This window comes from Haemorhous mexicanus, chromosome 10 (genome assembly GCF_027477595.1).
Source record: "Haemorhous mexicanus isolate bHaeMex1 chromosome 10, bHaeMex1.pri, whole genome shotgun sequence".
Classification (NCBI taxonomy): Eukaryota; Metazoa; Chordata; class Aves; order Passeriformes; family Fringillidae; genus Haemorhous; species Haemorhous mexicanus.
Genome location: NC_082350.1, coordinates 5789552 through 5814767, shown reverse-complemented (window position 1 = coordinate 5814767; position 25216 = coordinate 5789552). Strand labels below are relative to the sequence as shown.

The 25216-nt window shown below is 54.8% G+C and overlaps 1 protein-coding gene across 1 annotated transcript; it reads left to right on the top strand.

Annotated features, from left to right (window-relative positions):
* Window positions 1-1857: 1857 nt before the first annotated feature.
* SLCO2A1 (solute carrier organic anion transporter family member 2A1) lies at window positions 1858-24336 on the top strand. Its single transcript, XM_059855090.1, has 14 exons — window positions 1858-2261; window positions 12150-12287; window positions 14164-14326; window positions 15795-16010; window positions 17079-17177; window positions 18743-18870; window positions 19890-19971; window positions 20847-21011; window positions 21301-21490; window positions 22514-22673; window positions 23007-23170; window positions 23324-23388; window positions 23490-23613; window positions 23724-24336. The coding sequence occupies exons 1-14, from the start codon at window positions 2172-2174 to the stop codon at window positions 23842-23844; spliced, it is 1905 nt and encodes a 634-aa protein (XP_059711073.1). The 5' UTR covers window positions 1858-2171; the 3' UTR covers window positions 23845-24336.
* The last annotated feature ends 880 nt before the right edge of the window (window positions 24337-25216 follow it).

Here is a 25216-nt window from a genome sequence, read left to right as displayed (position 1 = left end):
AGGACCTGCATCCATGAAGGGGCTGGAGCACCAGGAGTGGCTGAGGGAGCTGGAAAGGGGCTCAGCCTGGAGAAAAGGAGGCTCGGGGGGGGACCTTGTGGCTCTGCACAACTCCCTGACAGGAGGGGACAGCCAGGTAGGGGTCAGGTTCTGCTCCCAGGGAACAGGGACAGGATGAGAGGAAACGGCCTCAAGCTGTGCCAGGGGATGTTTAGATTGGATATAGGGAAAATTCCTTCCCAGAAGGATGGTCAGGCATTGGAAGGGGCTGCTCAGGGCAGTGGTGGAGTCCCCATTCCTGAAGGGATTTACAGAGGTGTGGATGTGGCACTTGGAGACGTGGGATAGTGCTGGGGGAACTGTTGGACTCCATGGTCTTAGAGGGCTTTTCCAATCTAAACAATTCCAGTGGTTCAGCAACATCCAGTCCCCAGAAGTAGATGCAGAGGGTCTCAATTCCCTTTTGACCCACCAGAGCCTTTCCCTCCCCTTGTGGGGGCCACCATCCCTCCCTCATGGGGTGTCCAACCCCTCCCATGGCCCAGGCCATCAGGGCAGGGCTGCTTCCCTGCTGCCAGGCCGGGCTCAGACTTGTCAGGCATCTTCCCTGCTAGGTTTTGGTTATGGAGACAGATTTGTAGGGAAAAGCTGGAGTCAGTGGCCAGAACAGCTGCTCCACGAGGGGTTGTTATGACAGAGTGAGCCTCACAGCTGCTGCAAAATAAACGGAATAGGGAGCAGGTCAGGCACTGCCTCAAAAATTAGGTCAGTGGCACGCTGGGCCCCCGGGGAGGATGGGAGAGGAGCAGAGGTGCTGGCTTGCTTGAGCTTTTCTCTTGCTGAGGCTGAAACTTCCACGTCTTGCCGCAGAATGTCGGGTAAAAGGGCTTGGCTAACTCTGACGGGGAATAAAGGGTCTCTTCACACCTCAGATCTGGCAAATCTGGGGATGGGAGTGCGAAAAGAAAACTGGAAAACAAAGATGCTTCTTTTGCCACCCCAAAGCCAGTGATAGCCAGTCCTGGGACCGGCTTCAGAAACTGGGACGCTGGCAGCCCAAATGAGCTCTTTTTATCTCGGCAGCGCCGATTGCCACCCTGCCCTGGGCAGGGTCACATCCCCAGGGTCGGGCGGCGGGAGGGAGGACGGCAGCGCCCGGGAAGCCGCTTCCCACGGGCTCCAGGCACCCTCTCGTGGTGAGCGCCCTCGAACGGAGCCCGCGGGGCCGGGGGAGCCACGGAGCGGGGCTCGGTCCTTGGCACCGCACCCAGGGACCCGCCAGCCCCCCAGGGACACCATCCCGGGAGCTGGGATTGATTTCTCCAGCCTCAGGACAGCCCGGGGTGCGCCCCGGTTTCGCGTGGGGTCCCCCTGCTCACCCCACCTGCTTCACAGAGGGAAGCGATAGTGAGGACAGAACACCTGGAGCTGGTTTCTCCTCCGGCTGGATCAACCTGCCCTTCTCCTTCTGACGCGTTTCCCCCTGAGAGGAGCTTGCAAAATAAATCAGTGCTTTGCATAAACACAGCCCCGAGAGGTGTTGGTGAAAAAAAACAGCGCTCAGGAGCTTCACAAATGCAGTTTTTTCTATCAAAACAAACACTGGAGGTTTTTTTTGTCCCTCCAAAACCCCACGGCCAAGGGAAGGATTTCTCCATCTGACCACCCAGTTTCCCCCTCCCACCACCAAAATCTGGGAGCCAAATCTCACTCGCTGAAAGGTGCCTCCCCTTCCTCTCGCCCCTTCAGGAGACCTTTGGATTAAAATCCCAGTGGTTTTCCTCGCGGGAAGGCTCCACTGCCAGCGCCGTTCCCTTGTCCAGCCAGGTCCTGCAGGCTGGCACGGGGGCACGGAGGCGGGTGGTGGCGCTGGGTGTCCCCACGGGCGGGCAGAGCGCTGTCACAGCCCTCGCCCCCTGCCCACCTGCTCCGTGCGCGCTGCCTTTGCTCCCTGCGACTTTAAAGTTCCCTCTGCGCGCAAAGCGAAAGAGGGAGGAGAAAGGGTTTCATCATCGCTCCCGAGAGCCGACTTATAAGCACTTGGCGCTGCCGCTGCCGGGCTCACTCGCAGCCTCGGAGGGATTTCGGCACAGCCCGGGCGGGCGGCGGGACGGGCCGGGCCGGAGAGCGGCGGCACCCAAACATCCCGGGCTCCCCGGGCAGCCCTCGCCATGGGAGTCCGCCCCGAAGTTGGCAAATCCCCGGTGGACATCCCCAAGAGCTCCGGCACCTGCTCCAGGAGTTTTTTCTGCAACATCAAAGTAAGGATGGGGCAGGGATGCTGGCGGGGAGGGAGGGGGGTCCTGCCCGGAGAGGGACCCCAGCCCACCCCACGCATCCCCGTGCAACGAAGAGTGTTTGGAGATGCAGAATTTGAACATCAGCTCCTGGGGCAGTCCTGGGGAGCCCTGGCCGGGCAGGGCGGGGGGCTCTGCGGGGTCGGAGTGATGCCCTGCGCGGCACATGGGTGTTTCTCCCCATGGAGCAGCTCTCCGTGAGCTTCCCCACGGCTCTCGTACACGGTGTGCTGCTGCCTGGGGAATGATTAACCACATCCTGGTGTGAAAAGAAAGCACTGCCTTAGAATAACACGGGCTTGCTTTAAAAACTCGGGTGAGCAGAGCTTTTGAGTGACAGGAACGAAAGCTCGGTGGGCTGAGGTGGTTTTCCCGTGCTGGCTGCCCAGATCCTCACCTGGGTGCTGCCACCGGAGAGCCGGCCCCTGCCTGAGCTCCAGGCTCCTGAGCTCGCTGCTGGCCTGAGGGCACTCCGCTCACCCCGGCCGTGTGTCACCTTTCCCATCCTGCTGCCTTTACACCAGCCCTCACCTGGCTTTCCCTTCCCTCCCCGCTCTTTGGGCTGGTTTTGGATGCGCACCGAGGCTGCTGCCCGTGCTGGTAGCTGTCCCCGGGACATCCGCCTGGATGGCCCTGGAAGAGGGGATTTCCATCCTCCCTTGGCAGCACCTCCTCACAAGGACACCTGGAGCAGCCGGCTGCGGTTTTTGGGAGCGGCCCCGGGGATGTGCCGGGGGCAGCCGGCGGGGCAGGACCCTCCGTGCCGGGGCTGCCCGGGCCGGGCTGCGCTTTCCCAGCGCTGTTCCTGGACCCGAGCGTGTGCGCTGTGCTGTGCCAGCGCTTCCCAGCCCGGGATTTTCAGGATGTGTGGCCGTGGAGAAGGTGTCTGCTCGGGATGGATTTGGGGTTTGTTTGCTTCCCTCACCCTGCATGGAGGACGGTGTTGCTCCCCGGGCCGTGCTGGGGTTCTGGGGAGTGCTGGAGGGTACCACGGGAGGCTCCTGCTGACAGCTCCCAGGGCTGCAGGCATGATCCCAGGTGATGCCTCCCAGCCCCATACCCCTGAAGGTCCCTGCTGCCCAGCTGGGCTATTCCAGCAGGTGACTTGATGACACTTTTTGGCTGTGGGCTCCAGGAGAAAAGAGCTTGAGATTACCCTGGGTGGTTTCTGGGATACACTGGTGTTCCTCTGGAGGGGACTGCTGACCTGTCCTCTGCTCTGCTGGAGGTGCAAAATTTGCCCCCAGCCCCCTCCAGGCTGCTGCAGTAATGACCCTGACTTGGGGTGAGTAAAGTCACCCAAAACCAGAGCTCTTCTTGCAGTTCTTGCTCTTTTCTGGCAACTGGCAGCAAGAAAAAACAGCCTGGAGTGAAAAAACATTGCCAAACCCTCTTGCAGGATGTCAGACTTTCAGATTAAAAAACAAAAGCCCCAACAAATAAATGCTGCTCCATCTGTACAGCCCACAGGCAGCCACAGGGTGTGGGCTGTGGGTGCCCCAGAGTCAGGCTGGGTGCTCAGCACCCCACATGCCCCAGGGCACTTGGATGGGACCTTTCAGGGGCATCTGGCCAAGGGCAGATAACTCAGGGGTGTCACTTTGCTAGTGGCAGCAAAACCATTGCCTGAAGAAAAGCTTTGAAAGTGCTTTTTAAAGTTTTTACTTCAAAACTCCTAGTTTAGCATTGTTTCTGGTTTAAAGAGTCAGCAGTCTAGCAGTGGCACCGTGCGAGCACATGAAGGAACAGTTTGAGCTCTACCCAAACAAGCTCGTTGGCATCACAGGGATGGTGTGCTCCATCTGGGATGTTGGGCAGTCAGGACACCCACCCCTCAGAGAAAAATTCATGCTTTTAAGAAAAAATGTACAAATTGTCAGGCAACAAGATCCCCCACCCTTTCCTGACCTATTCCCTCTTCCTGTCCTGTGACATTTGCATTAAACACATATACATTAACACAAGAACTGCTTCAGGGTCAAAAAGGCTTAGCCTGTGTGCAGTGCCAGTCCCCTCAGCCCCCAAAAATGAGTAGGATGTCAAAGGGTCACAGTGGAATTTCCAGGTTTGGGGAGTTTTGGAATGAGTGGTCATCAGAGGGCAAGGCATGGCCAACATCTTGCATTGAAAGGGTTTGTAGCTCTTATTTGTACAAGAGCCTCTGGTTGTGGATTATAAAAAAACCTCATTCAGCCCCAAATTTTATGGGAAGCTGTGGGCATCACCCTCCCCAGAGCCATCAGACACAACATCCTCACTCAGGCAATGGCAGTTTCTGATGGGGCAGTATTTCCAACACAACAAAGTTCCCTACTTTTAACAGGCTTGGAAGGACACTATCACGACTTGGGAGAGTTGATCACTGAGCTGATATTTAATCCCCAAAGCCCACGTGATGGGATCATATCCAAGGTGTCTTTTGCAGGGCTGGGGCAAAAATAACAGATTATTTTTCCATGTAAACCATCTTGCCCCTCCATGATGCCTGTGACAGGGACCACCACCCCCTGCACTGGACCCCATCTCTCTCTGGGTGTTTTCCAGAACTGGAAAACTGGACCCAGACCTGGAGCCATTGCCACTGACGTTTGGAGGTGTGGGACTACATTGGTGCCAGGGATGGGCATCGGGGAGGGAGAAGTCCTGGTGGAAAGGGGCAGTTTGAGGGATTCCGTGGGGCAGGGTTGGAGTCCTGGGGGATGCAGGAACAGCGCAGCTGCACGTCAGGAAGCAATTCCCTGTGGATGCGGCCGTGGGCTCGGATAGGTGCAGTTCCAGCTGCGGTCACACGTGTGTCTGCGATGGCTCTGTGTCGCAGACGGGGCCGTGACACAGGGCGGGCTCGGTCCCTGCTGATAGCGCCGGGCTCCGCCTGGCCCGGCCGAGCGCGACTGCTGCCTGCCGTGCCCCGCAGCTGGAAGCAGCCCCGCCGCTGCCTTCGGTCCGAGGGCAGCTCGCTGTTCCCACCCTCATCCCCCCGCGAGAGACAAAGCAGAGCACAAAACTCCTGCAGGTGCTGGCGCTCTGCTGAGCTCTGACCTCAGCCAGAAACCTGGAGCATCCCGGTAACCCCACAGCACTGGTGGAGATGGGGATGGTGATGAGACATTCAGATGGGATATTGAGGGGAAATTCTTCCCTGTGAGGGTGGGCAGGCCCTGGCACAGTTGCCCAGAGCAGCTGTGGCTGCCCCTGATCCCTGGAAGTGTCCAAGGCCCAGCTGGACAGGGCTTGGAGCAACCTGGGACAGTGGGAGGTGTCCCTGCCCATGGCAGGGGTGGGACTGGATGGGCTTCAAGCTCCCTTCCCACCCAAACCATTCCATGATTTCTCTGATGAGCAGGGACATTCACCAGAGCTCCCAGGGTTGTGCAGACTGGGGTTTGGGGACTTGCAGCTGTGTGCTCCTCAGCAAATGCAGCATGAGCCCAGCCTTCAGGTGGATGCCAGCACCTGGTGGCACTGGGGACACCGAGAACTTCACAGCCTAAAGGATTGAAACAGGTTTGAAAGGTGGAGAAGGTGGCTGGTCCTTTTGATACCCACCCATGGCCAGGGACCCCATCAGTGTCCCCCAGTCCAGAGCCCCAACCATGTGATTTAAACTCATCTTGGGCTTGATGACCCTGGAGGTCTTTTCCAGCCTTAATGAGGCCATGATTCTATGTCCATTTTCTGCTCCCAGACAACCACTGGAGAAGGATTATTTCACAGGAATTCTCTGTTTACAGAGCCTCAGATATTTTGGCTTCTTCGCCTTTACTGTCTCATTCGTGGTTTTGAACTATTTTAATTGATTTTGGGATCCCCAGAAAGATGACAAGGAGGAGAGCTTTATAAATATCTTTTGATTTAAAGGAGCTGGACTGGTTTCAGCTGGAAGCTGGAGAGCACAGAGGAGCAGTGTGAAAGTGTTGTGAGTGCAGGCAGGGAGAGGCTTTTTTTTTCCACGCCTGCAGACTGCCTGGCATGGAAAAGGAAACAGGAGGACAACAGAGAATTATTCTCACTTATGTCAGCCGGAGGTGATCCAGAGAGAGATTTAAAAGCCTTAGGAGAGCTTTAAATTGGGTGTTGTACTGGGGCAAGGAGAGGGAGGGAATGGAAGAGGGTAGGAGAGGGGACAGCAAGGTCAGGAGGAGTCTGTGGGCTCTCAGAGTGTGATGAGGCTTGAAAGCATCCTGGGGTGAAGGTGCTGGGAGCAGGGAGCAGGAGCAGGGAGCTCTCAGCTCCCTGGGGAGGCTGGATGTCTCCTGCAGAGGAAACGGAGCCTGGCCTTGGGGTCTGAGGTCCCAACAGCAGCAGGGCAAGTTTTTTGTCCCTTCCTTCCAAGGGACTCAAGGAATTTGCTGAGGAGTGTATTCTAGAAGCCTGGAGATGTACCAGTTGTGCTCTCATATCCTGTTGGAAAAGATTATTAGTTGCTTTGTTTAGCCAGAACAGGAGATTTATCAAGTCACAGATCTGGAGGCAGCCTGGCTGTAGGTCTGGAGAGGGAAACACAGAAAGGGGAAAGTCATGGCTGATTAGAGCCATTGATTTAAGCAAGAAAACCAAAGCAATATTGCAATTCTGGGCACTGTGCAGGCTGGATGAGTGTTTGTGGCAAAGACACCAGGAGGGTCCTTAGTGACAGGAGAAGAAGGCCCTGGGTCTTCCAGCATTTGTGGTGATGGTGCTGGCACCAGACAGCACAGGTTGGGTTTGGATGGTCCAGCACTGTGGTCACATCTGCTTTTGGTGGGATCAGGCTCCAGAAGGGAAGAACCACCCTGTCTTCACCAGCACCGCCAGCAGTGGGATAAGGAAAAAGATGAGTTGGAAAGTTTAGTGGGATCAAGGTCTAGGAGACCTGAGACAAGGTAATTTTATGAGGGGTGAGGTGGTTGGGTGCCCAAACACAAGCAAGGAGTGGTCAGTGTAGATAAGATTGTGGGAGCAGGACGGGAGAGGAGTGACGCTGATAGGGAGCACGAGGAGTGTTTGCACACACTCCTGGGTCAGGCACAGCACAGCCAGCCTGGACCTGCCCTCAGGGAAAACCTCATCGCATCCTGATGCCCCAGAATGAAAACAGACCTTCAGGAAAGAATGAAGGAAGACCAACCACCCAGTCTGCCAGAGGGAGGAAAGGCTGAGGGATGCCTGGTGTCCTATTTGGAGAGCGGTATTTTCTTGGGAAGCATCCCACACTGAGGGAATGCCTCTGCAGCCAAAAACCCCCATTTTGGGCAAAGCTGGGCTCACCTGGGCCTTGTGAAGGGATACAGTGCCAGGAAATCCCATGTTTGTTGCAGAAAAGAGCAAATATTGTCTTTGCACGTGACAGCCGGGGGGTGTAAAACCTGCCTGGCTTGGCAGTAGACAGTCATCATTCCAGAGTGCTTCAGGCAACCCCTGATCAGGATAATCTTTATGTTATTTTGTTATTTGCAATAGAAATCCCACTTAGAAGCCAGCTTCTGCCATCAGGCTCAGAGGTTTTGTGCTAAAGGCTGGGCTCTGTGCAGGGTGTTTGGCCCCCTTTCTGGAAATGCTGTGCTTTTTTTCATCCTTCGTGGTACTTTTTGGTCTACAAATCCAGGAAAGTGATGCCAAGGAGGGATGTATTTCCCCACTCTACTCAACCCTAACCCTACACTCTCCATATCCAGCTGATATATCTCTTTTGGACTGAGTGACCTCAGCTGTCCTACTGCAGGAGGATCTCCCAGTGTAGTAAGAGTTATCTCACTACTCTAAAATAAACACTCTGTCTTCTCCATATTAAAATTGTGGGGATATTCTTATTAATTCCTACATTTCCACCTCCCTTTCCTTTTTTTCCTCTTGCAAGATCTGGAGATTAAAGTGGAGGGAGACTCCAGAGGTATCTCCAACCAGGGCTGCCAAGGGGAAGACACTGAAAAATGAGGTGAGGGATGACTTTGGACAGGAAGGGTGGAAGCACAGCAAGGAATTAACCCTCAACTCACTCCTCCAGGTGGAGCAGTGGCCATGCCACATGTGGCAGGATCCTCCCAAACCTGTGGTCCCTGCAGAGTAGACTTAGGCTCCCACCTGGGAGAGCCTTATCCTGACTCCTGGAGATCCCTGGAAGCTCCATAGAGATGGTTCACTCCTATGAAATAAAACCTGAGTATTTGTTGGACACAACTCAGGCAGAAGTCTAGGATGGGATTGACTGAATCCTTGCCAGCTCTCATTGTCCACAGCATGGAAGGACCAGTCCTCCCCCTTCTCTGCCATGGGATGAGTTTCTCTTCCTTTGGAAAAAGCACTGCCCTGGGAGGTGCTGGTCCCCACGAGCTGGGTGGGGGTAGCAGCCCCAGGAGTTTTCTTCCCTTCTAACTGCAGCTCCTTTTGGAAAGGAGTCAAGTGCCTTGTACAAACAATTTGGGGTCAGGATTGCTCCGAAAGAAGCGCGGGGACGATTACAAGGGGATTTTGGGGGGGTTCCACGTGGGTGCACGCCTTTGGCCTTCCCGTGCTGCTCCCTGCCTGTCTGCACTCCTTGCCTGTAGCTCCAAAAATACTCCAGGCTCCCGTGGGAGCCTCTGCTCCGGAGGGTCAGCACTTGGGAGTGCCCCCGGCTCCTCAACCTCCCACCGTGCCTTCGCCCTCGTGTCGGCTTTGCGTCAGCGAAACCTCCCTGCAAGTGAGCTTGGCTCTTCCTCAAGAGCCCCTTCTTGTCATCAGGGAAGATGGATTAGGGCAGCTCCCTCCCCTGCTGGGGCTGCTCGGCGGGAGCGAGGGGCAGTACAGCACATCTGGTGCAGCTGGAAGAGCCGGGGCTGGTTTCCATGCACCGGCAGGTTGAGGGTGGTCAGCGTGAGCATGTGGGGATGGGGAACACGGGGGAAGAGAGACAGGAATGGGAGAGACCCGTGAGGACCTGTGAGGAGACACAGGAGAGTGGTGCCCCTCATGTGCACCAGCCTCAGGGTGTGCATGGACTCCTTTTGGGGAGCTCTCCAAGTAAGGCTCTCTCCCAGTTTTTTTGCACTCAGAGCCTTCAAGGTTTAGGATGTCCTTATTATAATTAAAACTGAGTCTGCTGAATTCAGGGGAAGTCTTGAATCAGGCCTCATCTCACCTCCAGATGCTTGGAGCATGTCTGGAAAAGCCAGACTCCAGCTGCACTAGTCCTGGAGCAAAGGTTGTTTTGCCTTTCTCTGCTGTTTTGGGTGGCAGGTTCTTCCCAAGAAAAAAAATCACCCCTGCCCTTCCCCTCCCATTCTCAGGGCTCTGCACATCCGAGGGCTGAGGCTGCTGTGTGGTCTCAGGGTGGGATCACATCCCTGGAGGATCCAGGCTTCTCTGCCTTTCCGGTTAATCCTGCAGACAAGAGCTGGATTAGGACAGGGGGAAGCAGTCACACCCCGAGGTTTTTCTCTCCCTTTGCTGGTGCTCTCCAGCTGCATTTCTCCCACCTCATCTCCCCTCCTGGCAGGCAGCCCCAGCTTGTTCCCAGGCATCTCTGGCCCCAGGGCTCCGTTTTGGCCATCCCAGGTTATCACCAAGGCATCTCAGGGCATCTCCTGGCAGCTCTGCCTTTTCCTCCCTGCCCTCTCCACCCATGGCTTGTCCTTCTCCTCTCCTGCCGTGGTTCCCATGGTCCTTCCATGCCTCCAGCCCATCTCCTGCCACCCCCAGCACTCTGGTGAGCCAGGCTGCCTCTCCTCCTCATCTTCCCTCCGTGCCAGCATCCCCTCTGTCCTCGACACTCCATGTCCCCATCTGCCCTGGGGTCAGGCTGACATTTGCTGCGCTAAATTCAGCCTCGGTGATCCACCCTCTTCCCTCCCTGTTGGTAAACAGCTTTGCTCCTCTGGCTGGCGCCTGGCTCCAGGAGAGCTCTGTGTCCAGCTGCTCCGTGGCTCCCGGACCGCTGCTGTTCAGCCGGCACTTCCTTGCTCCAGAGGCTTCTGTAGGGTCTGCCCAGAGCCACAGGGACAAAAATTGATCTCTGGCAACAAGATCCCCTCTCCAGTCGCCATCCTCCCAGGAGTCACCCCTCTGCTCCAGATGATGATTCCAGGTCAGGCCTGGGAAGGATGGTGGATCCGGCTTCCACCCGCAGGATTTTGTCCTGGGATGGGATTTCAAGTGTGGGAGCTGATAGTGGGAGGATGGAGAGGTCATTCAGCTTCAAGAGTTTACTGGCAAATATTTCACTTCCACTTTGGCCCTGTCTGGGAGGATTTCCCACGTTACACCCCAAATTCCTGTTCTGCAGCTTTTTGTCGGGGCAAAGTCCCAGCTTGGGCTTTGTCCTCTCCTGGTTATTGCAATGGCAATGCCAGCCTGATGCCAGCCTGATGCCAGCCTGATGCCAGCCTGTCTGCTCTCACCCCTCCCAGATGTGGCTGGGGACTCCGTGATGGCAGCTTGTGCCTGTGATCCTTCTTTCCTCATTTTTGGGTGTTTGCCTTTCTCCTTCATCTTCCTCATGGTCTCCAGGTTTTTCCAAGCCTGCCCTCACACTGCCAGGGCTCCATTTTCTCCTTCTCCTTCATCTCCATCCTCTTCTCTTCTGCTGTCTGTCAGCATCTCTCCCATCCCTTACGCTTTTAGATTCCCAGCCAAGTCTTTGGGCTGGATCTCTCTTCCTTCACAGGAGAAGACTCTCAAGAAATCATTTTCTTTCCCATCTTCTACCCAAATTCTGCAACAATTGGTGGGTCTGGCCATGCATCATCCTCTGCTCCCTAAACACAACTCCACCCACTTATGGAATTTGCATCCTCCAAGCTGGTCTTTTTTGATTTTTTTTTTTAATCATTTAATGGGTCAGGGCTACTGGGTGCTACCGCCCTTCCAGATAAATACTCCTAAGGACTGTTGCTGCTCTCCTGGCCAAGAACATCAGGAATTTGTCAGCCCTGCAGTACCTTTGATCCCCCATCCATCATCTTGCACTTCCCGACGTTATCATTGAGGGACACTCTTCCGGTATTCAGCAAATATTTGATTTCCTGTGAATCTAAATTAAAAGACCTTCCCTCATTTGGTTTTTATTTGTTTGTTGGGATTATTTTAAAATTGATTTTAAAATGCTTTTGGCGCCGTGTGGATGCATTCCGTTCCAAGAAAAATAAAGGAAAACTGTTCTGACTAAATATAGATCAAAAGACACTTGTGAGCTGCCTCTTGCATCCCTGGCTGAGAGTGCTCTCCTCTCGCAGCCCACCCAGGCTATTTCAGCCAGATTTCTCCCAAACTCTCTGTGTTCCCTCCTCTGCCTCTGCTCAGCTTGGCTGCTGGCTCGGCTCGCTGCCCAGCTCAAAGGAAGATGTTGGGTTTGGAATACTGTTTTGGAATCTTCCAGTAGTGAGACCACGCTGTGCATATTTCATCCTTTCCCTCTGGGGCTTTTAACACCCTTTTTCAACTTTTTCTAGCAACACCCCTTGGAGCAGGTTCAGTAAATTGACTTTCCAGCTGAGTGAATCCCAGGATGCTCCATGCCAGAGGTGCAGCCCTTGGCCAGAGCCAGCTGGAACACGCTCATGCAGGATGTGGTTGCCAGCAGTTACGCAGCAGCAGGGCACTGTGGTCTCACACGGCCTCAAAGGGTGCATGGAGAGACTCCCATTGGATATCAAGGGAAATTCTTCACTGAAAGAGTGGTTGATCATTGGAGCAGGCTGCCCAGGGAAGTGGTGGGGTCACCATCCCTGGAAGCGTCCAAACAGCGAGTTGATGTGGCACTTCTCAGTATGGTTTAGTGGGCATGGCAGTACCTGGTCAAAGGTTGGACCTGATGGCCTTGGAGGTCTTTTCCAGCCTTAATGAGTTTGTGATTCCAGCTGGGTCCTCACTGGGGTGGCACTCTTTGTTTGCCCACAGGTGTTTGTGCTGTGCCATGGGCTCCTCCAGCTCTCCCAGCTCCTCTACAGCGCCAACTTCAAGAGCAGCCTCACCACCATCGAGAAGCGCTTTGGGCTCTCCAGCCTCTCCTCAGGTTTCATCTCCAGCTTGCACGAGGTAACTGGGAGAGGAGCACCCAAAGGGTGGCCAGGACCTGGGGGGCACCTTCCCAAAACAGGGCCTGGGGCTCTTCACACCCAGGGCTTCCTCAGCCTCTGTGCTGGGAGAGCAGCTGTGCTGTGCTCTGGGACACCTCGTCACACCTCATTCTGCTCTGCCTCCTCCGGGGGGAACGGGGGGTCCTGTGCTGGTGGCCCTTGGACAACAGCAGACTTCCACCAGATGGAATTCCAGAATGGTTTGGGTTGAAAGGGTCCTTAAAGTTCATCCCGTCTCATTGCACACCCTGCCATGGGCAGGGACACCTTCCACTAGCCCAGGCTGCTCCAAGCCTTGTCCAGCCTGGCCTTGGACACTTCCAGGGATCCAGGGGCAGCCACAGCTTCTCTGGGCAGCTGTGCCAGGGCCTGCCCACCCTCACAGGGAAGAATTCCTTCCCAATATCCCATCTAACCCTGCCCTCTGGCAGTTTAAGGCATATCTCTGAGCTGGCTGAGGATTTTCTCAGAAACACTTTCTTATCAAGAAATCCCTTGGAATAAGTTTCCTCGTTTACATTTTCAGGAATTCTGTCCTTCCTAGCAGCTCTTCAAGGCCTGGGAAATGACAGGAAAATATCTGCTGGCAGAGACTGTTTTTTGCTGGCACCAAGTGGCAGCACACTTGTTCATGAGCTCCCTGGTGAGCACAGGGGATGCTCCATCAAGAAGCTGGACACTGGGAATCTTCCTGGATCCCTGGGGAAGTGGATGCCCAAGTCTTACCTCAACCAGCATGGACATTTGGGATTAAAAAGATGTCTCAGGGCCCACTGAGACTTCCTGCTGCCTGTGACTGTGTGAGGTGCCCTGCCTGTCCAGGACAGCAATCTTAGTGCATTGGTGCCTACAGCAATTCCAAGAACAAAACCCACAAAGAGACAAACAAGGGAGCCCACACAAACATAAATACAAACTTTTCTTAGCCATACATAGAATCACGGAGTGGTTTGGGTTGGAAGGGACCTTTAAAGGCCATCTTGCTCAACCTCCTGCAATGAGCAGGGACAGCTTCAACAGGCCAAAGTTAAAATGATGTTTAGGTTGTCCTGTTAAAGCCCATGTAATGGGAATTTTGTGGTGTTCACCCACTTGCCTGAGCGAGCTGTGTGGTTTCATGGCTTCCTAGTTGATGCTGTCTGCAGTTGCAAATGCCCAGGGTCATAAATATTTGCAGTGAGCTGGACTTTGTAGCAGGGCTCATGTCTGTTTGAGTCACAGGAGCGGAGGCAATATGTTTCATTCCTTGCTGGTTTTGGAGGAATTGTCAGTTTATGCCACATCAGTCAATCTCTTCTCCCAGGGAATGAGGGACAGGACAAGAGGAAATGACCTCAAGCTGGGCCAGGGGGGGTTTAGTTTGTGTATGAGAGAAAATTTCTTCCCAGAAAGGGCTGCCCAGCCCTGGCACAGCTGTCCAGGGCAGTGGTGGAGTCTCCATTCTTGGAAGGGTTTGGATGTGGCACTTGGGGACATGGGGCAGTGGTGGCCCTGGCAGTGCTCGGGGAGCAGTAGAACTTGATGGTCTTGGAGGGTTTTTCCAACCTAAATGATTCTGGGTTGCCTGTGGGGTGGGGGGCAGGTGTGGGTGCTGAAAGAGCCCCAGCCAGATGACAGGAAGGCTGAGATGTCATTCATGCCACAAGGGATGCCCAGAGGTGAGCCTGTGGCTGGAGATGAGAAGGCAGCATTGCCGTGCCACTTGGTGCTATTGTCCAGTTGAGGTGTTAGGGCACAGGTTGGACTCGATGATCTTAGAGGTCTCTCCCAACCTCATCATTCTGGGATTCTGCGTGGATTCTCACGCTCCTCCCCGTTCTCTGTGCCTTTTCCAGATTGGCAACGTGGTGCTCATCATCTTTGTCAGCTACTTCGGCAGCCGCGTGCACCGCCCGCGCGTGATCGGCCTGGGGGGGCTGCTGCTGGCCCTGGGTGCCTTCCTGGTCACCCTGCCCCACTTCCTCTCGGGCCCCTACGAGTACACTGCCCTCAGCACGGGTGAGTGCCACCAGCTGTGCCCCACAAACCCAGATCCAGCTGCTCCTGATGGGTGATGTGTGACTGCCCCCCAAAACGAGGGGGTGTTCCCAGGGCACACGTGATTCAAAGAGTGAAGGCAGAGCCTTAAGGTGGGCAGTTGCTGGTTGAACCTGATGTCATTATAGCTCTGGAACCCATTCTGAATGCCAAAATTACATGTGGGGTTTCTTCTGCCTCTCCTGCACATGTTATTCCAGCTGTTGTTACAGAATCATGGAATGCCTTGAGTTTGAAGGGACCTTAAAGATCATCTCCTTTCACCCCGTGCCATGGGCAGGAACACCTTCCACTGTCCCAGGTTGCTCCAAGTCTGTGTTTGAACACTTCCGGGGATGGGGCAGCCACAGTTTCTCTGAGACAGTAGGTTTAGATTAAATATTAGGGAAGTAATCCTTCCCTCTGAGGGTACTGAGGCACTGGCACAGGGCGTCCACAGAAGCTGTGGCTGCCCCTGGATCCCTGGAAGTGTCCAAGGCCAGGTTGGACAGGGCTTGGAGCAACCTGGGATAGTGGAAGGTCTCCCTGCCCATGGCAGGGGGTGGAATGAGGTGGGGCTTAAGGTCCCTTCCAACCCAAACCATTCTGGAATTCTGTGATACAGCAAAGCTTCCCTGTCCCCATGGCCTGCTCTGGCCAGGATCATGATCTGATCCAGTCCAAGGAAGGCTGCTGCTTTCACTGGGAAGGCTTTGGGAACAAGCTCATGTGAACAATGGCAGCTCTGTTTTCCATGCAGAATGGAAATGACCCAAAAGTTCTGTTCAGAACACAATTCTTGCAGAACACCTTTGATAAACTGAACAGGATTAGAGGATGGGCTGCAAAAACAGATGGACAGGGCAGAGATATTGACATTGTGTGGACTGCCTGATGGAAAAGAACACATTCAGTCTGTGAACAGCCCCTGAAGATACTTCAGTCCTGGCTGGAGTTTCCATGGCAGTCTGGAGCAGGGTGAAGACCCCCAATGTCTGGGCTGTATGAAGAAGCAAGGGCCATGTTTTGGAAGGAGCTGGGCTACTCCTGAGCCATGGGGGCAGCAGGGATTCAGGGCAGAGTGTCCTGCTTAGGGCAGCCAGCTGACCCCAGGGGGCATCACTCCCTGTTCCTGCCCGGGTACCACAAGGGAGCAGAGACCACAGAGAGCAAAAACCAGCCATGGGTTAGGTCTGCCCTCACTCCATGGCATGAACTCTTTAAAAGTGTGATTAAAATCACAGCCTGCTTGTTTGCTGACCTCAGTATCATACTCCAAAGGAAGTGCAGGGTGATGAGAACTGCTGAACAAAAAGAGCAATCCATCCAAAATCCAGCAGTTTGTGCTTATTCAGCGAGTTTGGGAGATTCCTGCTATGTGGGGGTTTAGTGTGGGAGAAGGCAGGGGATGTACCCCGTGTTGAAATGCACTTTTTTTTTTCCCTTCCAGGTAACAAAAGCCAGGGGCAGGATGAGCTGTGCTATGCAGAGAATAGATTTGTGTGCTCAAACAGCACCCAGGACCCTGAGAAGGAGGCCAGCAGCGTGTGGGCCATGATGGTCATTGCCCAGCTGCTGGCTGGGATTGGCACCGTGCCCATCCAGCCCTTTGGGATATCCTACGTGGACGACTTTGCAGACTCCAACAATTCCCCACTCTATGTTGGTAAGTGGGACCATTGCTCTGCCTTGTTTTGTTTCACAGAATCCCAGTGGGGTTTGGCTTGGAAGGGGTCTGAAAGCTCATCCAGTTCCATCCCCTGCCATGGGCAGGGACACCTTCCACTATCCCAAGTTGCTCCAGGCTTCAGCATCCTTGTCTACCCTCTGCAGTGAGGGATCACTGTTTCAATGAATTGTCCCACTGATCCCTTCAAATTCTCAAATCTGCAAGAAAAATGAAGGAAAGAGAACTGAAGGAACCTGAAAGCTTCTAAAGAGGAAGGAAAGAGGGACTGGTGTGTTGTTTATAATACAGGAGCTCCCTTTAGGGCTGTGGGAATGTCTGTTTGGGTGAATGGCTCCAGGATTGCCTCAATGTAGCAGAAATTCCATCTCCCCATGTCCCATTTCATTTTATGTCTGACGCAGCTCAAGCTCACTGCCTCCTTTTAAACATCTTGAGAAAGTTGTGGAAAGAGTTTCTCTCAAGGAGGGAACTTGGATCCTGTCATTGCAAACAAATCAAAAGAAAATGTTCTGACCTTATGGGTTATCTGATTTGGAATGGGAGGGTGCAGCTACACCCAGAGTGGTCTGGTGGCCTTTTTGCCCTCAGAATCTTTCACCTCTCCTGACGTTAGAACCAAATATTTTTCCTTGGATCTGAGGGTTAGGAGGTGTTTGTTTCCTTGTCCTAGAGGACATGAAGGTCTCAGTCACCTGTGGGAGTCCAGGATGTCAGTGCCCTGCTGCTCCCTGGTGTTCAGAAATATCACGGATATTAATGATGTAGCTGACAACTTGTATTGTGTCAGCAAAGCCTCGATGGCAGCAGAGCAGAGGGAGTTTGTCCACAGGCAGCTGCCTTCCCCCTGTGTTCCTGTCAGACAAACACCACCTTCAGTGTCAGGGCAGTGGGGACCCTCTCACCATCTGAAGCGTGATGAAGGGCGCTGTCTCCCCTCTGCGTGTTGTGCCACCATTCCTGCATTTCCTGGGAAGACAGAAGCCATATCTGCATGGAAACTACAATTCCTTGCTCACAGGGGCTCTCTCTGCTCCCTTTTCCCAGCCATCCTCTTTGCCATTGCTGTGTTTGGCCCTGCCTTTGGATACTTGCTGGGCTCCGTGGTGCTGCGGCTCTTCGTGGATATCGGGAGGGTTGACACTGGTGAGTATTGCTCAGCTAGCACAGGTCCTAAAGACCCTCTGTGGGCCAGAAGGTCACTCTGAGATGAAGGGGGACAGAAGCCACCAGTCCTGTGACCCATAAAACCCACTGCCCTGGAAAGACCCGACCTGGAAAAGCACCCCCAGCATACTCCACTCCATCACCCCATAAGATACAGGTGGTCCTGACACCACCACTGAAGCAGAGCTCGGGGCAGGGACATTCCAATGCCCAACTCATGGTGCTGCACTGGAGATCATGGCTGGGGTCTGCCCACTGCCACCACACTGAGCAGGTATCCCCCAACCCTAGCGTGGTGGTGGAGAGGAACAGGGAAATCTGAGGAATCCAGGGATGGAGAAGAGAACCACAGAGCAACCACTGCCCCGTGGATACACAGAGAACTTGAGTGTACCCATCCTCCTCCCCAGCACCCACCACCAGCACCTGCAGAGAGAGGGGCTGAGCTCTCAGCTCTCTGTGGTGGGTGACGCCACCGCAGGGATAATTTGCTTTATCCATGGCATGTGCTTATTATTTCTGATAACTTAATCACTAAAGAATTCACCCCAGCTCCATCATTAACATGGCTTTTCCTGTGTTTCCTTAGAGAGATCAGAGCTGCCTGACATTTTTGTCCGGTGCCTGATAAGAATAATAAATGAACGTGGGCAGGAAATGCCAAAAAGCCTTGGCCCACTCCCCGCGGTGGCAGACGGATTTAGCAGCCTCTGCCTGGTTGCTCCATGATGATGTCCAGGCTCCAGAGTGGAGTGGTCCTGCTTGGGGAAGTGGGCTGATTGTTCCAGGGGGGTGTGGGCTCCTCTCCTGTCACACCCTGGCACGGAGCTCCCACCCAGAGCTGGCCGTGGCTCCATCCTGGCCGTGGGCAGCCGTGTCCCCAAGGCAAGCCGGGCAATCTGTCAGGCCTCTCATGAGCATCACATGGCCCAGGCAAAGGATGTGTGTGCTGGAGACAGAGAGGCTCTCACCTTCTCCTCCTTTTTCCGGAGAAGGCGCCCCCGGAGTTTGGTCCACTCGGAAACCAGGAGCTTCTGCCAGCACAGGGCCTTCCCTCGGTCCCTGTGAGCAGAGAGTGACCCAGCCTGGAACAATGGGGGAGCAACTTTTTCCAGGAAAGCAGCACAGCCTTTCCCAGGCCCTGTCTTGGCTCAGCATCCCTGCCAGCAGCATGGTCCAAGCACTGTGTTCTCCGGGCAGAGGATGGAGTCAGGCCCCCATAATCTCTGCCCCACAGGTTGCCACCAGCGTGCTTCCATGCTGACCAAATCCATCCTGCACTCACCTTGGGAGGCTTGGTACAGTTGGGATGAGTGGCAGTGGTTGTTTTCCTAGCCAGGGAAAACACAGGTCAAACACAACCACGGCCAGTCTTACTGGTGGGAGCTCCCACCTCCATCCATTTGCTCTTACCTGCCAGTGGAGAGACCCTTGGGTTGGGCCCACGGGGACTCTTCATGCTCCACCAGCCCACGTTTTGATGGAGCTGTGTCCCTTTCACCCCTGGAGCTCTCACAGAGTGTCCTTGTGTGTTGCACTGACAGTGGACCTGACGCCGGGCGACCAGCGGTGGATCGGAGCCTGGTGGCTGGGGCTGCTCATCTCCTCGGGCTGCCTGGTGCTCACCTCCATCCCTTACTTCTTCTTCCCTCGCTACATGCTGAAAGGAGAGGTGAGACTGCATCTCCAGAGGCTGGAATGTCCCTGAGCACATCCTGGAGCCAGGGATGTGCTCAGGGAGGGAATACCTGTCCCCAGAGGAGAAGGGTGGGAGGGAGGAAGGCAGTCCAGCAACCCTTTCCCATTACAACAAATTTTAAATAGTTGGAAAACAACTAACATGTATAATTTTTGTGTTTTCAAAGCCAAACCTTGCTGGTTTTGTTACAAAAATACTTTAGTTCTGTTTTGAAATGTTTTATTTCTTGATTCTTTAAAGGTAAAATCAAACCCAGAATATTTCACAGTTATGGTTAAGGACTCCCCAGAATTGAGCTGAACTATCTCTAACTTTCATTTTCAGGCTTTTTGCAGAGTTCAAAGGGAGGTATTTTGTCAGGGTTCAGGGGAGGAAAGATTTCCAAGTTCTTAAAACCTCTCAACAAGCTGTTGTCTTGCTGCTCTGCTCAGGGGCTGCAGTGATATTTGGGATAATTCATGCCTTTAATCACAGAATCCTGGAATGGTTTGGGTTGCAAGGACCTTAAAGCTCATCCTGTTCCACCCCCTGCCATGGGCAGAGACACCTTCCACTAATCCAGGTTGTTCCAAGCTCCATCCAGCCTGGCCTTGGACACTTAGAGGGATGGGGCAGCCACAGCTTCCCTGGATACCCTGTGCCAGGGCCTCGCCACTGCAAGAGTTTGTTCCCAAGGTCCCATCTCACCCTAGTGGCAGTGTGAAGCCATTCCCCCTTGTGCTGGCACTCCAGGCCCCTGTCCCAAGTCCCTCTCCAGTTCTCTTGGAGGCCCTGGAAGGGGCTCTCCCAGAGCCTTCTCTTCTCCAGGCGAACACTCCCAGCTCTCCCAGCCTGGAGGATTGCTCAGGGCACGTGGGACGGGGCTTTGCTGTAATTGCAAGGCTTGGCTGGGGGTCAAAGGCCCCTGGGACAGACCCTGGCCCTGCTGAGCCTCCCTGTGCCAGGACAGTGCCAGCCCCTCTCAGCACAGGCTGCTCCTCTCTCCCTGCCAGGAGCGGAACACGGAGGCTGGGATGCTCAGGAAGATGGAGACAGGGGCTGCTCAAGACACCTCCCTGCTGGAGTTCATCAAAAGTAAACTCCTGGAGGGGTCCAGGAGAGGGTGGATGGGGATGCTGGGCTGTGCTGGGCCATGTGGGGTGGGTGGGGACCCCCACTCCAGCAGATTCACCCCAAGGGGGCTCGCTGGGTGTCCTTGGGAGCCCAGCACTGTGTGTGGACCAGCTCCGGCACCACAAGGGCGTAAGGACCTGGGGAAGGTGGGCACAGCCTCCCTCTGGCTGCAGACCTCTAGAAGCCCCTCTTCTGTGGGGCCTCAATTGTTTCCAAATTTTGCGTTGAGGACCTTAAAGTGGTAGGAGTGTGCCAGAGAAGGTCTCTGGGAGGTTTAGCCCCAGCTCCAGGAGTGGGCATGGGGCTGCCGGCGCCACCAGCTCCTCGACGAGGTCACCCCACTGCAGCTGACACTGTTTATGTGGAGCCAAAACAGGCTTGAGAGGGATGTCACTGCTCAGGCACCAGATTAATGACTCTTTTAGCTCCAGGAGGATTTCTTCCCAGATAAAGCTCCTCCCTCCTTGCCTCCTCCTCCGCTGCAGTCATATCCTGGAGCTGTCAGTTCCCTTGTCTCCTCTCTTTGGGCTTTAATGGATGCTGGCTCTCCACCACTCTCTGCTAATTAGAAAACTCATAAGAGACCAAATAAACAGAGTTGCTCCCAGGGTCCATCTGCCTCTGTTGATGGGGCCAGAGGACACAATGTCCCATCCATGGTGCTGCCAGCTGCTGGGACACATGAGGGTGTCTCCCCTCCCACTTTCCCATGCCCGCAGACATCCCCAGCAGATCAACATTGTCCCACAGACATCCTTACTGGGAACAGGCTAAGGGTGGGGGTTCCTTCCCAGTACAAATAGCTAAAAGACATTTTTCCTATGTTTTCCCTGTAGGATTCCCAAAGATCTTCCTCAGGCTGCTGCTCAACCCCCTCTTCATCCTCCTGGTGCTGGCTCAGTGCAGCTTCTCCTCCGTCATTGCGGGTCTGTCCACCTTCCTCAACAAATTCCTGGAGAAGCAGTACGGTGCCTCCTCCTCCCAGGCCAACTTCCTCATAGGTGAGCACGGATGGAGGCAAAAAGTATCCATCAGCAGGGAGCCAACTGCCCATTTTCTCCAGGCTTTTAAAATCCTGGAGGAGAAGTGAGTGGAAGCTCATTTTTGGATGAGGGGTTCACTTTGGGGTAGTTGGTGACTTTCCTGACCTGTAGTTCCGCAGCTGCCCGTCTCGGACACCAGTTGGATCTGTGGGTTCTCCCAACTCCTGTGGGGTCCAGAGAGCTGTGCCCTGCCCATGGAGGGGTTCTGGGCAGGCAGGACCCCCCTGATGGCTCCATTCCTCTGCAGGAGCTGTGAACCTGCCGGCAGCAGCCCTGGGGATGCTGCTGGGGGGGATCATCATGAAGCGCTTCTCCTTCTCCCTGCGCGCCATCCCGCGCTTCGCCGTCGTGGTGCTCGTCTTCTCCATCCTCATCTGCCTGCCCCTCTTCTTCATGGGCTGCTCCACAGGGCACATCGAGGGCATCTACCACCCCAGGTAATGCAGGTGCTGCTCCCAGCCCCTCGTTTCTCCAGCTCTTACCCACGGGCAGGCACACACACAGGTGGAGAGGCAGGAGATGTCACCATGCTCCTTCTTGCTCCTTGATCCCCGCTGCATGGAGGAGGTCTGGGTGCTTCACAGCCCAGAAACCTTGGGAAGGCGTTTATCCATGATTTTCTGGGCCAAACAAGCAGGGTGTAATTTTTCACTCTGGATTTTTAGGGGAAAATTAGTAACATTGTGTCCACATCACTTCGCACGCCCCCAGTGTTCCAGCTGGACATCATCTTTCTCCTCACCTCAGTGCATATTTTTGGCTCTTACCATGACTTCCTAAGATAAAAATGACATTTGTATACGACCAGGGCTCGATGTCAAGTGCATTGAGCTCATTTCCCAGCGCACTGCCAGCAAGGAAGAGATTTCTGATGCCATCTTCCCACAGAGGGTGGAGCAGCCCCATCCCACCCTGCCCAAGGGCAGCTCCCCAGCCCCACATTCCTGCAGGACTCAGGCTGTGACTCCAGCAGATGCACTCCTTGGGGGAGTGAGGGAAGACAGGGCAGATTTGGGTTTGTCCTCTTCATTTCCACAGCCATCAGGCTTGTTTGGGAACGTGCCCACTTTCAGTTTGTGTCCGTGTGGTGTTTCCAGCTGTGGATGTTCGCACATCTGTTTGTGCAGCTCTGGATGGAGCCCAGGTCCATTTCTACAGGCTTTTGGATGATTAATTTTCAGCAGAAAAAAAAAAAAAAAAAAAAGAAAAAAAAAGAGAAAATAAGTGTGTCAGTACTTGTTTGTAGACATAACATAATTCCTGTGACATTCACTGCACGCTTCCAGAGGTACCTGCAGGGATCAGGGGCTGGCAGAAGGCCAGGCTGCTGCTGGCAGTGTCCCAGCCCAAACAGGAACAGGAAAACTGCTCAACTAGTAAAAGGGATTTGATTTTTTTTTTAATTCCCCCTGTCCTACTTCTTAATTTTTTACCACTTTCTCCCCCCTCCTTTCTGGCAGTGCACCCAACTCCCAGCAGCAGGTTAAGGCACGGGTTGGGTGCCAATGCTCTAAGCAGATCTTCCACCCCGTGTGCCGGAAAAACACCACGGAATACATCTCCCCCTGCTTCGCTGGCTGCACCAACAGCACCACCAACCCCTCCAACCCCAAACAAAAGGTGAGTAAAGCAAGTGGGTAGCAAAGCAGCCTTGCTGGGAATAGTGGAGTGGTGCTGGAGGAGCCCAATAAACGCAACAAGGGGTTGGAACCTTTCCCACACGGTGTGCTGAGCAACCATGTGCCCTGGAGAATTGCTGTAAGGCCCTGGGAACCTGCTTGGAGGAACAGCGATGGTGGCAAACCCCATTACAGGATGCCATGGCTGTGCCTTAAAACTGGAGCTGGTGCTCCTATGGGTGTCCTGCACAGGGATGTGGGATGATTTGTCCCGAGAAGGCTGCTCCTGGAGCTGGGAGTCTGACGTCTGTTTTGTTCCAAACGTTTCCAACAGATCTACCACAACTGTTCCCTGAATGGGAATGAGCTGTTCTCCACCTCCACGGGCTCTTGTCCAGTCAGCTGCTCCCATATGCTCCTTCCTACCATATTCCTCATCTCCTTTGCTGCCCTGATCGCCTGCCTGTCCCACAACCCCCTCTACATGATGGTGTTACGGTGAGTGGTGTGCAGGGCCCTCAGTCCCAGAGGGGAGCTGATATGATGGTTCCCACTTTGGGATCAACGGGATGTCATAAACGTGCAAGCAGCCCAAGTCCTGGCCAAACCCAGGGCCAGCAGCTCTGACCTCCCGTGGCTTCTCCCCTGCAGGGTGGTGAACCAGGATGAGAAGTCGTTTGCCATCGGAGTGCAGTTCTTGCTGATGAGACTGCTGGGTGAGTGTTCCTCCCTGAATGAGCCTGGGGGGCTGCTGGAGCTGCAGGAGGCACTGAGCCTCCTCTGGATCAGCACTGACTCCATCCTCTTTCCCCCCCAGCCTGGCTGCCGGCCCCGGCCATGTTCGGAGCCCTCATCGACTCCTCCTGCATCTACTGGCAGCAGCAGCAGTGCGCCCCGGGCCGCTTCTGCGCCTACTACAACAACGATTTCCTCCGGAACAGGTACCCTGTGCCCCTCCCCGGGCAGGGCAGGGCAGGGGCCCCAGCCCAGCCTGGGGCCGGCTGGAAGCGCCAGCTGCAGAGGTGACACGTCCCTGCTCTTCTCCCGGCAGATACCTGGGGCTGCAGGTGGGCTACAAGGTGGTGGGCACCGTGCTGCTCGCCCTCATCAGCTGGAAGGTGAAGAGGAGCAAGGAGTACAACGTGCAGGAGAAGGCGGCGGGGCTGGTGTAGCCCCCGAGGACTGGCTCGCACCCCCATCACCCACTGCCACTACTTTATCTTCTTCGGGTTTGTTTTACTTCCCACGGGAGCGACTCCGCAGCCCAGGTGCTCCCGGCGAGGGATGCTCCGGGCCAGCCCCGCCCTGGGAACGGCATCTCCCGGGCTCTCCAGCCCGTCACCCTGGGCAGGGGCAGCCCCGGCCAGCTGGAGCAGGAGACAGAGGGGGCTGGAACACACGGACCCGGAGAAGTGCCTGCTGCGGGCGACGGTCCCGCTCCGGTGTGACATTCCCGGCCGGGAGGTGCCTTCGCGGCTGGGACAGGAGCAGGGGAGGTGGCTGCCAGCCCCGAGGGGCTGCCCGGTGTCACCCCGCCCGCAGCCCCCACAGAGGTCAGCAGGGACACCGCGCACGTGTTGGGACAAGACAGCACAAGGGCTTTATTGCAGAACATCTGGGGTTTGTTGCTCTTTTTATTTTTTAAATAAAGGTCACTTTTCCAACCGTGGGGTGTTCTTGGTCTCACCCCACTAGCAAGACAAGCCCTGGGGAGGGCTGCAGGTCACAGCCTGGCCCTGCTGAGCACGTTCCAGCTGGGAAAGGGGAAGAAATGGTGGCAGATGGGGACATTCTTCTGCAGCTCCACCCCTGATGGGGGAGGGCTGGTAGTCCCATGGAACCTGCCCAGGCCTGCCCACATCTCCCAGATGGGCACAGGGATACAGGCAGGGGCTGCAGGCACAGCAGTTTTACCCGAGGTTCTCATCCCCGATGGGTTTGTTGGCACAGATCAGTCCTGGTATTCAGTTGCCCCAGCTGGTGCCTCAGAGGAGGGACCATGAGCAAAGAAATGCCTGGGAATTGAAAAGTTTCATACTCTCTCCCTCACACCACAGTCCTGAGCAAGAGCCTGGGGTCCTTCTCACCCTTCACAATCCTCAGGTGGGTTTTGGTCAGGGTTTGGTTGCTTCTGTTAGTCCACACTGTGATGGAACCCCATACTGTGTTCCAGTACACAGACCACAATCTGCTGAAGCATTTTAATGTAATATTTTAACTGCAGCTTTGCCTATTCTAACTATTATTAATGATCTTTACTATTATTATTGATCAGATTGTCAGCTCCTGGTTTCCTTCTGATCCATCTCTGCCTGACACAGCACAACCTCAGGCTTCACAACAAGTTCAACCCATGGCCTAACAAGTCCAGCTACTTATATCAAGCACTAAGCTACTTAAAAATCCTGTAATTTTTTCAATGCAGTGGGCTCTGGGCAGGGTACAGTGGGTTTGGGGTGTTAAATGCATTCAGGCCCCGCTGTCCTTACCTGCTGTCCCTGTGGTTGTGGCCCTGCTGCCTCCATGTTCATGGAGAGAGTCGAG